Raw genomic sequence first — 16,610 nt, forward strand, 5'->3', positions numbered from 1 at the left:
TGGCTGTGTTATGTGGCTGAGTCAGCCTTTTTCCACACAGTCTTTCAACCAACCGATCATCTACCTGCTTCCCTGTACTGTCACACCTCAGGTTGGCTCCTGGTGGAAGTGGCGATGCCTGCTCCTCCTCCATGTTCATGCCACCTCCGTGCTGCTTTCATCCACACTGCTAATGTCACTCATTCCCACATTGAGTCTGTTTCAACCTAACAAATTGGGTGATAGCCATTCTCTGGTTCATCCTTAAGGAAATGTCTTGATCAATCAGAGACAGCCTGCCTAGTTTAAATTTAAACAAAAGCTTGGCAGTTAACTGTCAGTCATCACCTAACTGATGAATAGTGGTCTTGTGGTGCAGTGGTAGTGTCTCTACATCAGGGCTTGAAGTTCCACATTTCAGGTTTCCAAATGTGAGTCATAACAGGTATAAACAGATTAATTTAAAAATATTTTTGTTCGAACTGATGCATCCTCTATGACAATGTATCTACCAATCAGAGCCCATGCCAACCCATCTGCGCTGTCTTCTCAAATAGTAACAAATGTTGTCGTTCCTCTTTTCAAAAGCTTCTATCAAACATCTATTTTTGTCAGCAATACTCATGATGCATGTTAGTGAAATAAGGAATTCCAGTTATGGTCTCCTTGCCATAGGAAGGAAGTAGTTAAACACGAAAGGGTTCAGAAAAGATTTACAAGGATGTTGCCAGGCATTGAGGGTTTGAGCTATAGGGAGAGGCTGAATACACTGGGGCTGAGTTCCCTGGAACATCCGAGACTGAAGGGTGACCTTATAGAAGCTTTTAAAATCATGCGGGCATGGATAGGGTGAATAGCTAAGGTCTTTTCCCTTGTGCAGAGGAGTCCAAAACTAGAGGGTACAGGTTTAAGGTGAGAGGGGAAAGATTTAAAAGGGACCTGAGGAGTAATTTTTTCATGCAGAGGGTGGTGTGAGTATGGAATGAGTTTCCAGAGGAAGTGGTGGAGGTGGGTACAAATACAACATTTAAAAGGCATCTGGATGGGTACAACAATACTGAAGGTTTGAAGGGATTTGGGCAAATTGCTGGCATATTGGACTGGATCAGTTTAGGGTATGTGGTCAGCGCAGATGAGTTGGACTGAAGGGTCTCTTTCCATGCTGTATGACTCTATGACACCTGTCATCTGCAGCCAAGGCCTATGTCTGGCCACGAGGGCATAAACTCAACTAACAGTTAAGAAGCTGTTGGAAGTTGTTTTGGGAAAATGTGGACTTTTATCTTAATTTATGAACTCCGGTTTGCTGATTGGCCCTCCTCACCTGTCTGTCTATACGTATCTTTCAAGCAACAGTCACTCTTCCTCCCTCCTTATCCCTCTAAACAGAATGTAGAGCAGTGTGTATGTACATGTGGAAGTGAATATTAATTAGGCCTTATACTCAATTAACCACCCAATTAATACTTAAATTTGGGCAGTTGCATAAGCTTTCATTGACAAGAAGCAACCGCATTTATGAATTTGTATTTTTGGTGGATAATGTGTACCAATTTCATAAATGATAAGTCCATTTCTACATCTCTGTGATCCAGCTATATGTGGACTTTGTTTATTTGCTTCATTTATTTATGGAGAACAGTGTTTTGCAAAGAATTAAATAATGATAGGGGTCTATGCATGTCATCATAGTGTATTAAACAGATTTATAAACTATGACCAATAAAGGGGTAGGACCTTTTTTTTCACATTAAGTTGCAAGCAGTGATTGCATTAGTAAATGAACTTTCAAAGCTCCAAAGTTGCAAGTTCATAAAGTTGTGGTAATCCTTGGTAGTTATTGCATTTGGTAGTGATTGATCCTTGGCATTGAGCATTGTAGTAATTGATCTTCTTCAGTAACACTGTTAGATATATTGTGGAGAGCAACCCATAGAAATTGCTGCGTCCGACTGTAGGAAGAAAGAAGGGAACAACCCAAAGTGAGAGGGCATATCCAAGGTGTTCGTGGCATTTCCTTCAAGGCAGCCAGAAATATGGCTGATTGCCCCATTTCTATTGCTCTCATTTCACCATCTCATCCTGTTTCTCCCGTCTGTCCTAACAACAGTGAGGAGCAAGTGCCTGCTGACTAATGAAATATGAGAACAATTTCCACTGAGAAATAATATAGAAATGAAGAGGGTGAATTATGTAATCTAAGCTGTCTAACCATCTCCATTTCGACACACACATTGATTGGTTTGTCCTGAATGCTATATTGAGAAGTGAGCTGTAATGATATTGTCAGAGCCTGTGATGTGTTATTTCTATAGTGCAAATTCAGCAGGTATTTGCAAAGAGGGTTATGTGAAGCAGTAAAATTGTGTAGTCTCTTTGTAGTAATGAAGCTGTGTAAATTATGTAAAAAAGGTTTTTATTGTAATTTGGATTTCAAACAGAGGCAGGTGGGTGTTGTTTATTTCTATGAAAGGTTTTCTTCAAAAAAAGTCATGTCTTTTCTGACCAGTGACTAAATTTAGCATTTGTCAGAAAAGATGACTGCTGACCCCTGTGGTGTTAATGGAAAGATGTTTATACCGTGGGGCTTATGGTAGGTAGCATGAACATTAAAGGTTATTAGCTTTCTTTTCAGATCAGATGAATGTTGGATTGAACAAGTTTTTAATTTAATTTAGGGTTGAATTCAGAAACACATTTTGTTTCACTCCTCAAAAGAGTTCAGGGTAGTTAAAAGAACCAGTCACCTGAGAAGAAGGGTTTAGTTTATAAAGCTTCCAAACTTAGAGAATTTGGTTAGAAATCTGCAGGTTATTAAAGCTGACAAGGGTAAGTGTCTCAGGCTTGTGAAACGTTGATCTCAGCAGACTTTGAATGGACTCATTGAATTGTCTCCACAGTCCATGGAAATTAAAATGTAAGGAGTTAGCTAAATAGAAATGTAGAGATGAGATGGGGTGTAATTTTTCTGGACTTGAGTCTCCATGATGCATAGTGTCAGGAGGAAGTACGTTGAAACTTTTATTTGTTGTGTGCTTGAGATCTTGATGAATGCCATCCATATTTAGACAGCTTTTTTTCAAAGTTCTTCTTTTGTGTAGTAAACTGCTGTACTTTTGTTAAGGAAATCTGCAGCATCATATGAAAACGTCTGTGACTAACCACCATGTGAAATAACTAAGTAAGGATCTATCAAGACAGGTTTCAATCTAGGATGTGGCTTGTCCAGTACTATCATTATCTGGGATCATAACCGATTAAATTCATTAAATATAACTTACTCAATATTATCATTTTGGAACCTACCAGAGGGGATGAATGTGGAAATGGGGACTAAACGGTAGCTTACTGTGATATATGAATCACTCCTGTTTTTGGCAACTATTGCTCTTGGTATTATAAGATTTCCACCTCTCCCCTTAGCCACAACCTCAGCTTATCTCTGTTTGCCAAAGCTAAGTTCTCGATTTTGGAAAAGGGAGAGATCAGCCTGATGCAACTGCTGGCTACTTCAGTTACTCCCTCATCTCCCCATTCCACTCAAAACTCAAAACCCTGATGCTTCTACCCTTTCTGTAGGCCTATCCCTTCAAGAAACAGTAGCCTCTATTTTTCAGTTATTTATACCATCGAGAAAACTTTGGCAATACAGTTGGAAAGTTATAAGCCTTACAACACGTTGCTACATTAAAGGTGCTATATCAAGGCAAGCTGTTGTTATTATAAATCTAAGTCAGTAAGATAAAGGCCCATAATCAACTATTTTATATTAATGTCATGTAATTTGGATGGCTATCAAATTCACTCTATTTTCAATGAAAACAATGTAGTGTCTTTGAGTGATTAATCTGTTTAGGCAATTAAATAATATTAAATAACTTCATACTTACACCAAACATCATGTTTGTTTTGGAGTAGCTACACTTTCTAATGTGCTTTCAATTGTTCTGACCACAGGTATGTGACTGGTGCAAGCACATTCGGCACACAAAAGAGTACCTAGACTTTGGAGATGGAGAACGACGGCTACAATTCTGCAGTGCAAAATGCCTCAATCAGTACAAAATGGACATATTTTACAAAGAGACCCAAGCCAACCTTCCTGCTGGGTTGTGTAATGCTGGGCATCCTCCAGTGGAAAATAAATCTGATAACCCAGGCGTGCAACTACTGACTCCAGAGTCTTGGAACATGCCACTGTCAGATGCTCGGAGAAAGGCCCCATCTCCTGTGGCACCTTCCTCGCAGACTCAAGTCCCCATCCATTCTGCATCAGCTACTCTGTCCCCATCCGATCCTGCCAGTAGTTCTACTGCCAAAATTCACACCCCCATCTCGAAGGCAGTGGCTGCAAATGAAAGTTCCAATATTGCATCAATGCAGCTTCAACAGCCAGCCAATTTAGTGCCTCCAGTGGGTGTCCCTCCAGGTAATCCCTCTATGGTCATGACAAACCGAGGTCCTGTGCCTCTGCCAATATTCATGGAGCAGCAGATGATGCATCAGATTCGCCCATCATTTATCCGGGGACCTCACACTCCAAGCCCTAACAGCCCTCTGTCGAACCACATGATTTCAGGGCTTGGTCCTCCAACAGGGGGTTCCCGAACTATAGGTCCTAATTCCAGCCCCATGCACAGGCCGATGCTCTCGCCACATCTTCATCATCCATCTACACCCACAGTGCCAGGAAACCATCAAGGGTTACTCCCCTCAGGAGCACCCCTGCCAAATGTTTCCTTTCCACACATAAACATGATGCCAAATGGCCACATGCATATCCCACACCTTTTAAACTTTGGGGTGCCATCACTTGCTCCTTTGGTCCCCCCTCCAACGCTCCTGGTCCCCTATCCTGTAATCGTTCCACTGCCTGTGCCGATTCCCATTCCCATTCCAATTCCACACACAATTGACTCCAAATCCACCAATGGTATTTCCAGCAATGCTGAGAGTCTCATTCCAAGCACTTCTAACGATGAAGATGACACAAAAGAGCCAAGTAGTTCATTGACATCAGATCATATGCAGCCGAGGCCTTCCAAGTCCACTAAAGCCTCAGCTAACTGCTCAAGCCATTCTTTGAACCAGCCAGCCATACTTCTCGACACCAGCAGGAGTGAGGTTGTCGATCTAACGGTCAAGCCTAATGGTCCAATTAAAAGTGATTTTTCTTATGCTGACATGGTAGACTTTCCGCAAGATGGAGTCATAGACTTGACCATGAGCCATAGAAGCAGACTTAATCACATCGGTCATAGGCCTTTGCATCCTTCTGTGAAACTTGAGAATGAAGGCAGAAGTGTTGTAGATTTGACTGTTTCTAGTCCAGATAAACGGAACTGTCTTGACTGTAGGGATTTTCCTGATTTGAACCCTATTGAATCAAAGGTGTTATCATGTAGTGATTCCTCCCACTGCAGCACTATCCAGCTAAATTCAGGAGGTGACTCTGATTTAACACCTTGTAATCTGGTTGTGAATGGCACAAAAAACGTGGATGGTTCCCACTGCTCAGAAGAAAGACCAGACCAGCAGCAGCAGCTACAACCACAACAGCAGCAGCAGCAGCAGCAGCAGCAGCAACAACAACAACAGGAGGAGATCGCTGTCAACGAGCTGGAGTCAGTCAAAGAAAACAACTGCACACCAAACTGTCAACTGGAGTTAGAGGCAGGTAAGAAGGCCTCAATTGAATCACCCCTGGGTGGGGTGGACAAGCAGGAGGTAAATCATAATCCTGCAGATGAGGACCATGCATATGCCTTGAGAGTAGTACCCAAGACGGGCTGCTTGATTCAGCCTGTGCCAAAAGCGACTGAAAAGACTGCTATAGCACCCTGCATAACCTCAACGCCAGTACTCAACACAGGGCCCGAGGACAGTGAACCGCCACTGAAACGCAGATGTCTCCGGATTCGAAACCAGAACAAGTAAAGGTTTGTTTTGAAATGCGTTTACAAAAACCTGAAGGCAACACATTTGCAATACAAAAGAAGATACAGTCACATCTGACCTTATGGCAATGAGCATTTCAAAAATGGTTAATTGTAATGTTAACAAAAAAAAATAAATATTTTAGGCCAATTAGCACAACATGTTTCCTCCAATAAGGCTTTATACATTCAAATTGGCAGTGATTTTTGGAGTTTTTCGGATAGCTTGATGGTGCTAATATCAAGGGATCCAAAACATGCCTTCCATGGGGGCAACACTCTGTGATATTTCACTCTCCTGGGTATGTTGATTAATCAAAAGTTTGGTGTATGTCATTTTAAAGCCGAGAATTCAAAGAAATGTTCTCTTTTATTCACCTGATAAAAAAATGAGATAATCATTCCATTTTAAGTGCATTAATTATATTTAGATGTCTTCCGTGTTACAATTCTGACAGGGCACAAGTTGTACACATAATGAACTTGTCATACAGCTACTTTTACTTGGCAGGTTTAAGACTGTTGTGGTCATGGGTGGCTGGTGGTGGAGAAAAATGAGTCCTTGTTCTTATATAAAGAAGACAGCGATTTCCTTTAAATCAGTATTTGAAAACTGAGAATAGCAATAATACTGCCCTAACGAAAAAAGTTACTGAATGTTTATTTATCACTGGATTCAGAAAGGGCTCTGAGTGAATATGCTAGCAATCATAAACATCCACATTTCTGAAGACAGTTTTTCCCCCTTTAAGTAACTGCACAGTTTGGGGCCTCCCAGGGACAAATCCGGTCTGTCAACGAGAAAAACAAATGGGAATTTTTTTGTTGGTCAGCAGGTGTCCATCAGGAAAAAAAATAAAAGTTGCAAATTCTTTGGTATAATTACATTTTGTTTTCTGCCCACATTGAAATGAAATATATGTTGTCTTCTTTAAACTCTCATCACGAAAAATAAAGACTTTTTACTAAAGTAGCACTTTGACTACAATAGGCTCCTTTTGAGATTGTGCGGATTTTGTCATCAGTGATGAGCTAGCAATAGTCTCAGGTGATTTCAAAGAAAGTCTGGAACGATCTAGTGATTGCTGTGGCATGGATATTCTTGCCTTAATTTTCTTCCAACAGTGGCTGTAGCGAAATCTAGCAATAATGTCACTGAGCAGGTAATGTAGCCAATTATATTAAAGAATTCTCAAAGACAGCAAATCACTGAGCACAGATTGTTATTTACTTTTGAATCATTTCACAATGAGTGAAATAATAATTGGAACTATACACGTGGTGGAGATGGTGGTGTACTAATAATTTCACCGGACTCACGATCTAAAGACCTAAACTAATATACCGGGAAAATAGATTCCAATTCCACCATGGTAACTGGTGGAATTTAATTTCTTTTTTTTAAATTAGAATTGAAAGCTAATTAGACTAATATTGACCACGAAACTACCATCTGGTTCAATAATGTCCTTTAGAGAAGGAAATCTGCCATCCTTGTTACTCCAGACCCCTGGCATGTGCTGGACTCTGAATTGCCCTCTGAAATTACCTAGGAAGCCATTCAGTCAATGGGAATAGGCAACAAATGCTGATCTTGCCAATGATGCTTACAACCCATGAAAGAATGAATTTTAAAAATGGAGATTGAATTAGAAGCTGAAGAAATATTATAAATGGAAAGATTACTCTTTACAAATAAAGTTTAATGAGTGAGAGAGGTTGTTGTCAATAATTATGACTAAGTACACTCAAAAACTCAGTTACATCTCTTGCAGTAAGGCACAATTTTAGTTTTGATGATCTTTGTACTGGGGCTAGCAGTGTAAAAGGTGCAAGTCCCTGTCAAGTTATTTCTAAAATAAACTCAAAGAACTACAGACCCTGGAAATCTGGAACAAAACAGAGTGAGCTGGAGAAACACAGCAGGTCTGGCGGCATCTGTTGATAGAAAAGCAAGGCTAATATTTTGACTCAACTGACATTTCAACATTGGCTCAGTGGATTCGAAGCATTAACTCTGTTTTTCTCTTAACAGATGCTGTCAGACCTGCTGTGTTTCTCCAACACTCTCTTTTTTCCAAGGTTTTAACTGTGCACTCATGAATGGGCTGAGAATCACTGAGTTTCACTTTAAACTATCTGTGAAAAGACACCAGATTTTCCTGTCAGTTTTATTGCTATAATGACAGAGAATTCTGACAGCTTTGCTATGACTGAATGCATAAATTCCAGAACAATTAATTGAATGCTAAAGGGATAATGGATTGAACAAACTGGCTGCCTAATTGAGGGGACTGAATAGTGAGTAAAAGTGACTTAAGTCAGGTGCTGTCTGTGTATAGGAAATGTGCCATGTACAAGACAGAATGGTAGTATAAATGACAACCTTAAAGTAATTAGCAGTACAAATTGCACATTCTTGCATTTAATTCCAATGAGGACTATTATAATTCTTCTGAGTGTGTTAACATTCCCATAATTTTACACAGAGCATCTTTGAAGAGCATTACAGCTACACATCTGAAAGTCTCTTGTTGCACTGGAGGACTAGCTTGCTACCTTAATGGAGACAGGAATTTAAGCTCCTACATGAGGACACAGAAAGTAGAACGGAGAGCTTTCAAACAACTAAAATTACAAAATTATCTTCTGTACAATATGCAGGATTTTGTAGATTGTGAATGGACCTTGATGAGAGAACTTTTTTGGGATGTGAACGGAGACTATGACAAGTTACAGTAATAATTTTATTATTGTGATGATTAAAGCTGCACACATGGGATGAGGAAGTTGTTTTAGTCAAATATCTGAAAGCATTGTGCAATGGAAATGTGGAATAAATGTATTACAAATTAGTTGAACTGTTCTTGTGGCATAAATTAGATGGGCTCTGATCATAGGACATAGATGCTTAAGTAGACTATTCGGTCCATTAAGTCTGTTCCAGCATTCAATGAGATCATGAACAAAGAGACCTTGGAGTGCAGGTTTATAGTTCCTTGAAAGTGGAGTCGCCGGTAGACAAGATAGTGAAGAAGGTGTTTGGTATGCTTGCCTTGATTGGTCTGTGCATTGAGTATAGGAGTTGGGAGGTCATGTTGCGGCTGTACAGGACATTGGTTAGGTCACTTTTGGAATACTGCATGCAGTTCTGGTCCCCCTGCTATAGAAAGGATGTTGTGAAACTTGAAAGGATTCAGAAAAGACTTACAAGGATGTTGCCAGTGTTGGAGGGTTTGAGCTATCGGGCAAGCCTGAACAGGCCGAGGCAATTTCCTTGGAGTGTTGGAGGCTAAGAAGAGGGGCATGGATAGGGTAAATAGACAAGGTCATTTCTCTGGGGGAGTCCAAACCTAGAGGGCATAGGCATAAAGTGAGAGGGGAAACATTTAAAAGGGACCTAAGGGGCAACCTTTTCATGCAGAGGATGTTGTGTGGATGGAATGAGCTGCCAGAGGAAGTGGTGGAGGCTGGTAGAATTACAATATTTAAAAGGCATCTGGATGGTATGGGACTAGATTTATTTAGCATATCTGGATGGAATGAGCTGCCAGAGGAAGTGGTGGAGGCTGGTAGAATTACAATATTTAAAAGGCATCTGGATGGTATGGGACTAGATTTATTTAGCATATCTGGACAGCATAGACAAATTAGACCGAAGGGTCTGTTTCCATGCTGCACATCTCTAAGTTGCTGACTGATCTGATAATCCTCAAATTCACTTTCCTGCTGTATCACCTTTTCCTTTGATTCCCTTAATGACTTAGTGGGCGGCATGGTGGCACAGCAGTTAGCACTGCTGCCTCACAGCGCCAGAGACCCGGGTTCAATTCCCGCCTCAGGCGACTGACTGTGTGGAGTTTGCACGTTCTCCCCGTGTCTGCGTGGGTTTCCTCCGGGTGCTCCGGTTTCCTCCCACAGTCCAAAGATGTGCAGGTCAGGTGAATTGGCCATACTAAATTGCCCGTAGTGTTAGGTAAGGGGTAAATGTAGGGGTGTGGGTGGGTTGCGCTTTGGCGGGTCGGTGTGGACTTGTTGGGCCGAAGGGCCTGTTTCCACACTGTAATGTAATCTAATCTAATCTAAGAAATTTACAAATGGACTAAAAATGTCTATCTCAGATGTGCGTACACCGAATGCAGCCTTTACAGCCCACTGCAGGAAAGAATTCCCAGAATCGCTACCTTATAACAGAGGAAATGTTTCCTCATCCTTGTCATTCCTGGGTAACCCATTACTCTGAGATTATGTTCACTGGTCCTAAACTGTCCCACGAGGGGAAGCAATCTCTCAGCCTCAACCCTGTGAAATCCTTTTGAACCTAATCTCTCATGCTTCTAAACTCATGTTGTTCTGCCCTAGTGTAGCTTGCTGGAAATCATGCCCTACTATTCCCATGGGTAGAGTGAAAGGCCAGAAGGCAGTTCAGTGGTCCTTGGTTCATGGAGATGAGCCTTTTGGCATGTCTGGACAGATTGCTCCTTGATTTTCCTTCTCCAGGTACTTTCACTTACTTACAGAGGCACGAGGTAACTGGTTCACACTTATAAAGTCTCTGATTTATTGATTAAGGGCATGCACTGTACAACAGCTGATGAGGGGAAATAAACTGGCTTTCTATTGGCTTGAGGTGTTTTTTAACTGCAAATAGGAAAACGACTCCCCCCTTTCCGGAGGTCCGATGGCTTCTGACTGATTATTCACACCCACAAGCTGTTCAGCTACCTGGGAGACATTCACATAGTTGTTGGCAGGTAGGAGGCCTTTGCCATTGAAAACTAGTAACAGGTCCCCCGACCAGTCAGCTACTTGTTGCTGGCTGAATCTCCATTGTATAAACTCCAAGGCTGCAGTTCATCTGCAGTAAACTTTCTCTCGTTGCTTTAACCAGCAACTGTGTAATCAGCATTCATAATAAGTGTCAGGTAACCTTTAAAAAGTACATGTCATCCTTCCCACAATTCTTGGCTTTTAAATCAGGCCTTTTCCCATTTTCCATTTTATAGCTCAATAATGAAAGCCTTTGCACCATTGAGTACAGACCTAGCCTACTCAACCTCTCCTTATCAGAAAATTCCATCATACCTGGGATTTTTATCCTGCTTCCACTGCCAGTATCTCTCTCCTTAGATAAGGGGACCAATACTGTTCACAATGTTCTTGGTATAGTCTGACCAGTGCTGTACAGCTTTAGCAAGACTTCCCTGTTTTTATACTGTATTTCCTTTGAAATTTAGCCTATATTGCATTTGCCTTCCCTGTTACCTGCTGAACTTTTACACTACCTTTTTGTGATTTATGTACAAGGACTCCCAAATTGCTGTGTGGTGCAGCTTTCTGCAGTCTTCCTCCATTTGAATAACTTTCAGATCTTCTATTATTCCGGCCAAAGTGTATAACATCACATTTTCCAACAGTATATTCCAAAAGGCATATTTTTTGCCCATTATTTTAATCTGTCTGTAGATTCTTTGTCTTCCTCACCATTTAGCTCTCCACTTGCTACAAACCTGGCTATGACACATTCTCTTCTCTCATCCAAATCATTTATATATATTGTAAATAATAGTTGCCTCAGTACTGATCCATGAGGCATTGTACACTACTAGATACAGATTGTCACCCTGAAAATATCTCCTTTATCGCAACTGTCTTTGATTAGTTAGCAAATTGTCTTTCCATTCTGAAGTATTACCCTAAACACAATGGACTGCTAACTTATTAAGTAGCCTATTTGTACTACCTTATCAAACAGCTTTTAGAAATCCAAATATATTACATCTACTGTTTCCCCTTTATCTATCCTGTTTGTTACCTCAAGGAATAAATTTGTCAAGCCTGATTTTCTCTTCATGAAACCATGTTGACCCTGTGTGATTATATTATGTACTTCTAAATATTACATGCTATTACATCCATATAACGTATATATAATTACATCCATCTAACATTTTCATAGTATAGGACATTAAGCTGACTGGTTTACAGTTACCAGGTTTTTGTCTTCGTCCCTTTTTGAATAAAGATGTTTACCTTGGCAGTTTTCCAATCCTCTGGAACTTTTCCAGAATCTGGGGATTCTGGAAGGTAACTACCAATGCATCAACTATCACTGTCATTTGTTTTTTACTTTCATTAATGTTCTAGGATCTATTCCATCAGGTCCAGGAGATGGATTGTCTTGTAGACCTATTTGGCTTCATGGAATTTTCATTGTCTTTAGTTATGGTTATTGTGTTTATTTCCTCTGGTGGAGACCTTTTTGTATTTCCAACAAACTGAAATTTTTACCAGTATCATAAGCATAAAATCTAATTACATTACATTATTTAAATAAATTACAAACAACTATCCAAAAGATCTGTTAATGTGAGAGCGTTGTAGCGTTACGTTTGGCGAAACTTTATATAATGGCTTGTAATTAAGGGTCAGAAGTTGGTACCATCTCTTGTACTTTTGAAATTTACAGTTTGTCTTTTGAAATGATTTGAATTATTGAATAACTTTAATTAAGTGGCATGAATAACAAAGTCATGTAGAAATTTATTGTTAAGAAATTGTGCTCTTTATATGGGTAAGAAACATTCACTTCTGAAATAACTCCATGGGAGCCAGTATCTATTACCGAGTCACCCTTTACTTACACATGCACAATACAAGGACTCTGACCAGCGAGCTCAGAGCCAGTCCCTAGAGACAGGAGAATCCCTGTGACTCCAGCCAGGACTCCCTGATCGGATCAGGTTAACAGCCCAAACAAGGAACTCAGACTCAATGACATCCAATTGGCCAACCTCGTTCCAATCACTACACCTTCTTTGGATAATTTGAACTAAAGAAGTTAAATTAAATTAAAAGAAGCGTGTTTCAATCACTTGTGGTTTTGATAATAATGAAAACAAGAAACATTTCACAGCACCAAGGCTGAATAAGCCAGTTAGCTTAACGTGCATCAAAACGTTTCTGTATATACTTAGTAATCTGGTTATAAGCACATAATAATCATATAATAACAAAAATAGATAACATATTCAGGAAATAGGAAAATGACAGACTGTTATTAAAAAAAGTGCAATATTGAATGAAAATTGTATTTTTAAAAAAAAAACAACCATTCCTATGTTAGAGATCCTGAAGTACATTTAAATTTAATAATTTCATTACTTTGGTGACTCAAGCCATGTAAAAAAATACTGTACCTTGCTCCTCCCCATCCTTCATTTTTCAGGGTTGAATTTAGTTAAAATTCTGAGTTGCTTTGATTACTCTGAGCACAGTTGTCATAGCCAGTTCTGAAACCAGGTATATTGCATCAGAGATTTTCCAAACTCAATACTCTTCTTGTTTATAGGGTTTCAAATTTTGTGACATAAATGGTATTGTTTTAACAACCTACTAAGATCAGTCTCCATGTGCTGATGTGTTCTCGGGGATTGTTTGTGCATGTCAGAGGCCTGAAATCAGCAGAAACCCAAACGTCCATTTGAACGTAGTGCAGAACTTGTGTGGCAGAGTCAAGATAAAGGAGTAATATCAGCTAGGAGTAAGTAATGCATTATCTAAATCACATTGTGATTTTGTCTCGATGAAAATAAATTACTTTGGAGATGTTCACATTTATGAGCGCTTCCTTGTCCTGCATTACTTCAAAGAACCGATTAAAGGATTTTAAACTGTTCAGGTGGCCCAATGTGTAAAACCCCCAATAGCTTTACTGCATTACGTGATATGCTGAGTGGATTAGGCGAAAAGGAGCAGAAGAAACATGCATCGAGCATGAAAACTGGCATGATTTCTTTTTTGAGGTCAAATGACCTATTCAATTCTGTGCATTCCATGTAATTGTATGAAGTTTTAGTACATCTGAAAACTAAATGAGTAGGCGATGCACTTTGGAAGAAGCCTAACAAGACAAGGGAGTACTCAGTGAATGGCAGGACACCAGGAAGCTCCGAGAATGGAGAGATTTTAGGGTACTTGTCTTCGGATCCCTAAAGGTGGCCAGAGAGGTTAATAGAATAAATATGTCCCAGCTTGATATGGCAACCGTTCTGCCCAAGACTGCAAGAAATTACAGAGTTGTGTGAATGCAGCCCGATCCATCACATAAACCAGCCTTCCATCCATTTACTCTGTCTACCCTTCCTGCTGCCTTGGGAAAGCAGCCAACATACTCAAAGACACCTCCCACCCTGGTTATACTTTCTTTCACCCTCTTCCATCGGGCAGTAGATACAAAAGTTTCAAAACACATACGAACAGATTCAAGAAGAGCTTCTTCCCACTGTTATCAGACTTATGAACGGACCTCTCCTATATTAGAGTTGGTCTTTCTCTGCGCCTTCTCTGTAGCTGTAACACTACATTCTGCATTCTGTTTTATTACTCTGATGTACTTCAGTAAGGTATGATTTGTCTGGATAGCACACAAAACAATACTTTTCACTTTATCTTGATACAAGTGACAAGAATAAATCAAATCAAACGAAATCAAAAGAAGGCATATGGGCTTTACCAGTCATGGAATAGATTAAAAGAGCAGAGGAGGTTATGATGGATAAAAACTACAAAAACCAAAGAATTATGGATGCTTGAAATTAGAAACAAAAGCAGAAATTGCTGGAATTGCTACAGGTAATGTTACAGATGCACAAAACTTTATTCAAGACACAACTGGAGTACTTGTGTGCAGTTCTGCTCATCTCACTATTGGAAAGATGTGATAGCACTGGAAGGTGTGCAGAGGAGGTTCACCAGGATGTAGCCTGGGATGGAGCGGTTTAGCTAGGAGTGAGGCTGGATAAGTTTGAATTGTTTTCTTCAGAGCAGAGAAGGCTGAGAGGGAGCCTCACTGAGGTGTATAAGATTATGAAGGAATGAACAGGCGGATAGCAAGCAACTATTCCCCTTATTTGAACGTTCAATAACTTGGGTTTAATGGTAAGATTAAAGGCAGGAGGTTTAAAGACATTTGGGGGATTTTCTTTTCACCCAGAGGGTGGTGGGAATCTGCAACACATGGCCTGGGAGGGTAATTAAAGCAGAAAATCTCATAACCTTTAAAAACTACTTGGATGAGTACTTGACATGTCATAACACTCAAGGTTATGGCCTAGTGATTAAAAGTTGGATTTGTATAGGTTTTGAATAATTTTTGTCATTATGCAGACTTGATGGGCTGAAGGGCCTCTTCTACTGTATGATTATTTGTACAGGGAAGTTCTGTAAACATGAATATTGCAATATTGAAGGAATTCCATGTTTGCATTGTTGTTCCCACTTCAAATGGCATCTGTTGCAGTGACTTTGCCCATCCAATTTGTTTGTCTGGTGGTCTCATTGTAAGCACTGTTTACAGAGCTGCTGGTTCAAGCACTAGTAGAAGAAGCTATAGATGAGCTGAAGCCAAGGGTGTGTACACATGGATATTCAGACTGCTACAAATAGCTGATTGGTCTGTGCAATATAATGATGTCAGGATACCAGCTTTCAAAACAGGCAATAATCTTTGCATCATTTTTGGTTGTTAATTTGTTCCTTTTCCTATTTAAGTCACCATAAAAAGGCACAATGTTTACATTTTATATATGCTGTTTAGGACAGAGGAAGTAATAGGCTGTCTCACATTATCCTCCCTCCATGACTTCTCCCTGAAGAGAAAATGCATGGTTCTCCAGTCCATACCTTTTTTTTTAATCCGAGAAGCAAATTATGATGTGATATTTCAGCATGCTTTAAAAGGAGACAATACTTTATTCAAGTCTTTATTGCTGCAAATTCTAGTTGTACATATGTCTGTTTCAGCAATCCTTGCAGATCCCATAAACTGAGAACACGATGAAGGTGATGTGGAAATTCTTCAATATACTTGGTGATAATAGTCTTGGGATCACACCACTGTGTGTTGAGAAATAATTGTTGCATCAGACTAAGCTTCATTTTTGAAAAAAATCTGCAGATTAGTGAAATGGGATAGGATTGTGGTAAATCTGAGGTTCCAGGGTCCTGGAAAGCATAGGTTCAGAATTGAGTCGTAGAGTCATAGAGATGTACAGCAGGGAAACAGACCCTTCGGTCCAACCCGTCCATGCCAACCAGATATCCCAACCCAATCTAGTTCCACCTGCCAGCACCCGGCCCATATCCCTCCAAACCCTTCCTATTCATATACCCATCAAATGCCTCTTAAATGTTGCAATTGTACCCCTCCACCACTTCCTCTGGCAGCTCATTCCATACACATACTACCCTCTGCGTGAAAAAGTTGCCCCCTTAGGTCTCTTTTATATCTTTCCCCTCTCCCCCTAAACCTATGTCCTCTAGTTCTGGACTCCCTGGCCCCAGGGAAAAGACTTTGCCTATTTACCCTATTCGTGCCCATCATAATTTTGTAAACTTCTATAAGGTCACCCCTCAGCTTCTGATGCTCCAGGGAAAACAGCCCCAGCCTGTTCAACCTCTCCCTATAGCTCAGATCCTCCAACCCTGGCAACATCCTTGTAAATCTTTTCTGAACCCTTTCAAGTTTCACAACATCTTTCCGATTGGAAGGAGACCAGAACTGCACGCAATATTCCAACAGTGGCCTAACCAATGTCCTGTACAGCTGCAACATGACCTCCCAACTCCTGTACTCAATACTCTGACCAATAAAGGAAAGCATACCAAACGCCTTCTTCACTATCCTACCTACCT

At 40.3% G+C, this 16,610-nt stretch overlaps 1 protein-coding gene across 9 annotated transcripts in view; it reads left to right on the forward strand.

Moving 5' to 3' along the window:
• The window catches only part of sobpa (sine oculis binding protein homolog (Drosophila) a), a 356,343-nt gene that overhangs the window by 301,502 nt on the left and 38,231 nt on the right, over nucleotides 1–16,610 (forward strand). For 5 of the 9 annotated variants that reach the window (XM_043687066.1, XM_043687070.1, XM_043687071.1 and 2 more), the window contains one exon: nucleotides 3,937–7,455. In XM_043687066.1, the coding sequence (XP_043543001.1) occupies nucleotides 3,937–5,916 (1,980 nt within the window). In that variant the 3' untranslated portion in view covers nucleotides 5,917–7,455. Of the gene's footprint in view, nucleotides 1–3,936; nucleotides 7,457–16,610 lie in introns of those variants that run through there. The other 4 variants (XM_043687069.1, XM_043687075.1, XM_043687068.1 and 1 more) reach the window with 3 other exon arrangements.

The sequence above is a fragment of the Chiloscyllium plagiosum genome, chromosome 3, assembly GCF_004010195.1.
Source record: "Chiloscyllium plagiosum isolate BGI_BamShark_2017 chromosome 3, ASM401019v2, whole genome shotgun sequence".
Taxonomy (NCBI): domain Eukaryota; kingdom Metazoa; phylum Chordata; class Chondrichthyes; order Orectolobiformes; family Hemiscylliidae; genus Chiloscyllium; species Chiloscyllium plagiosum.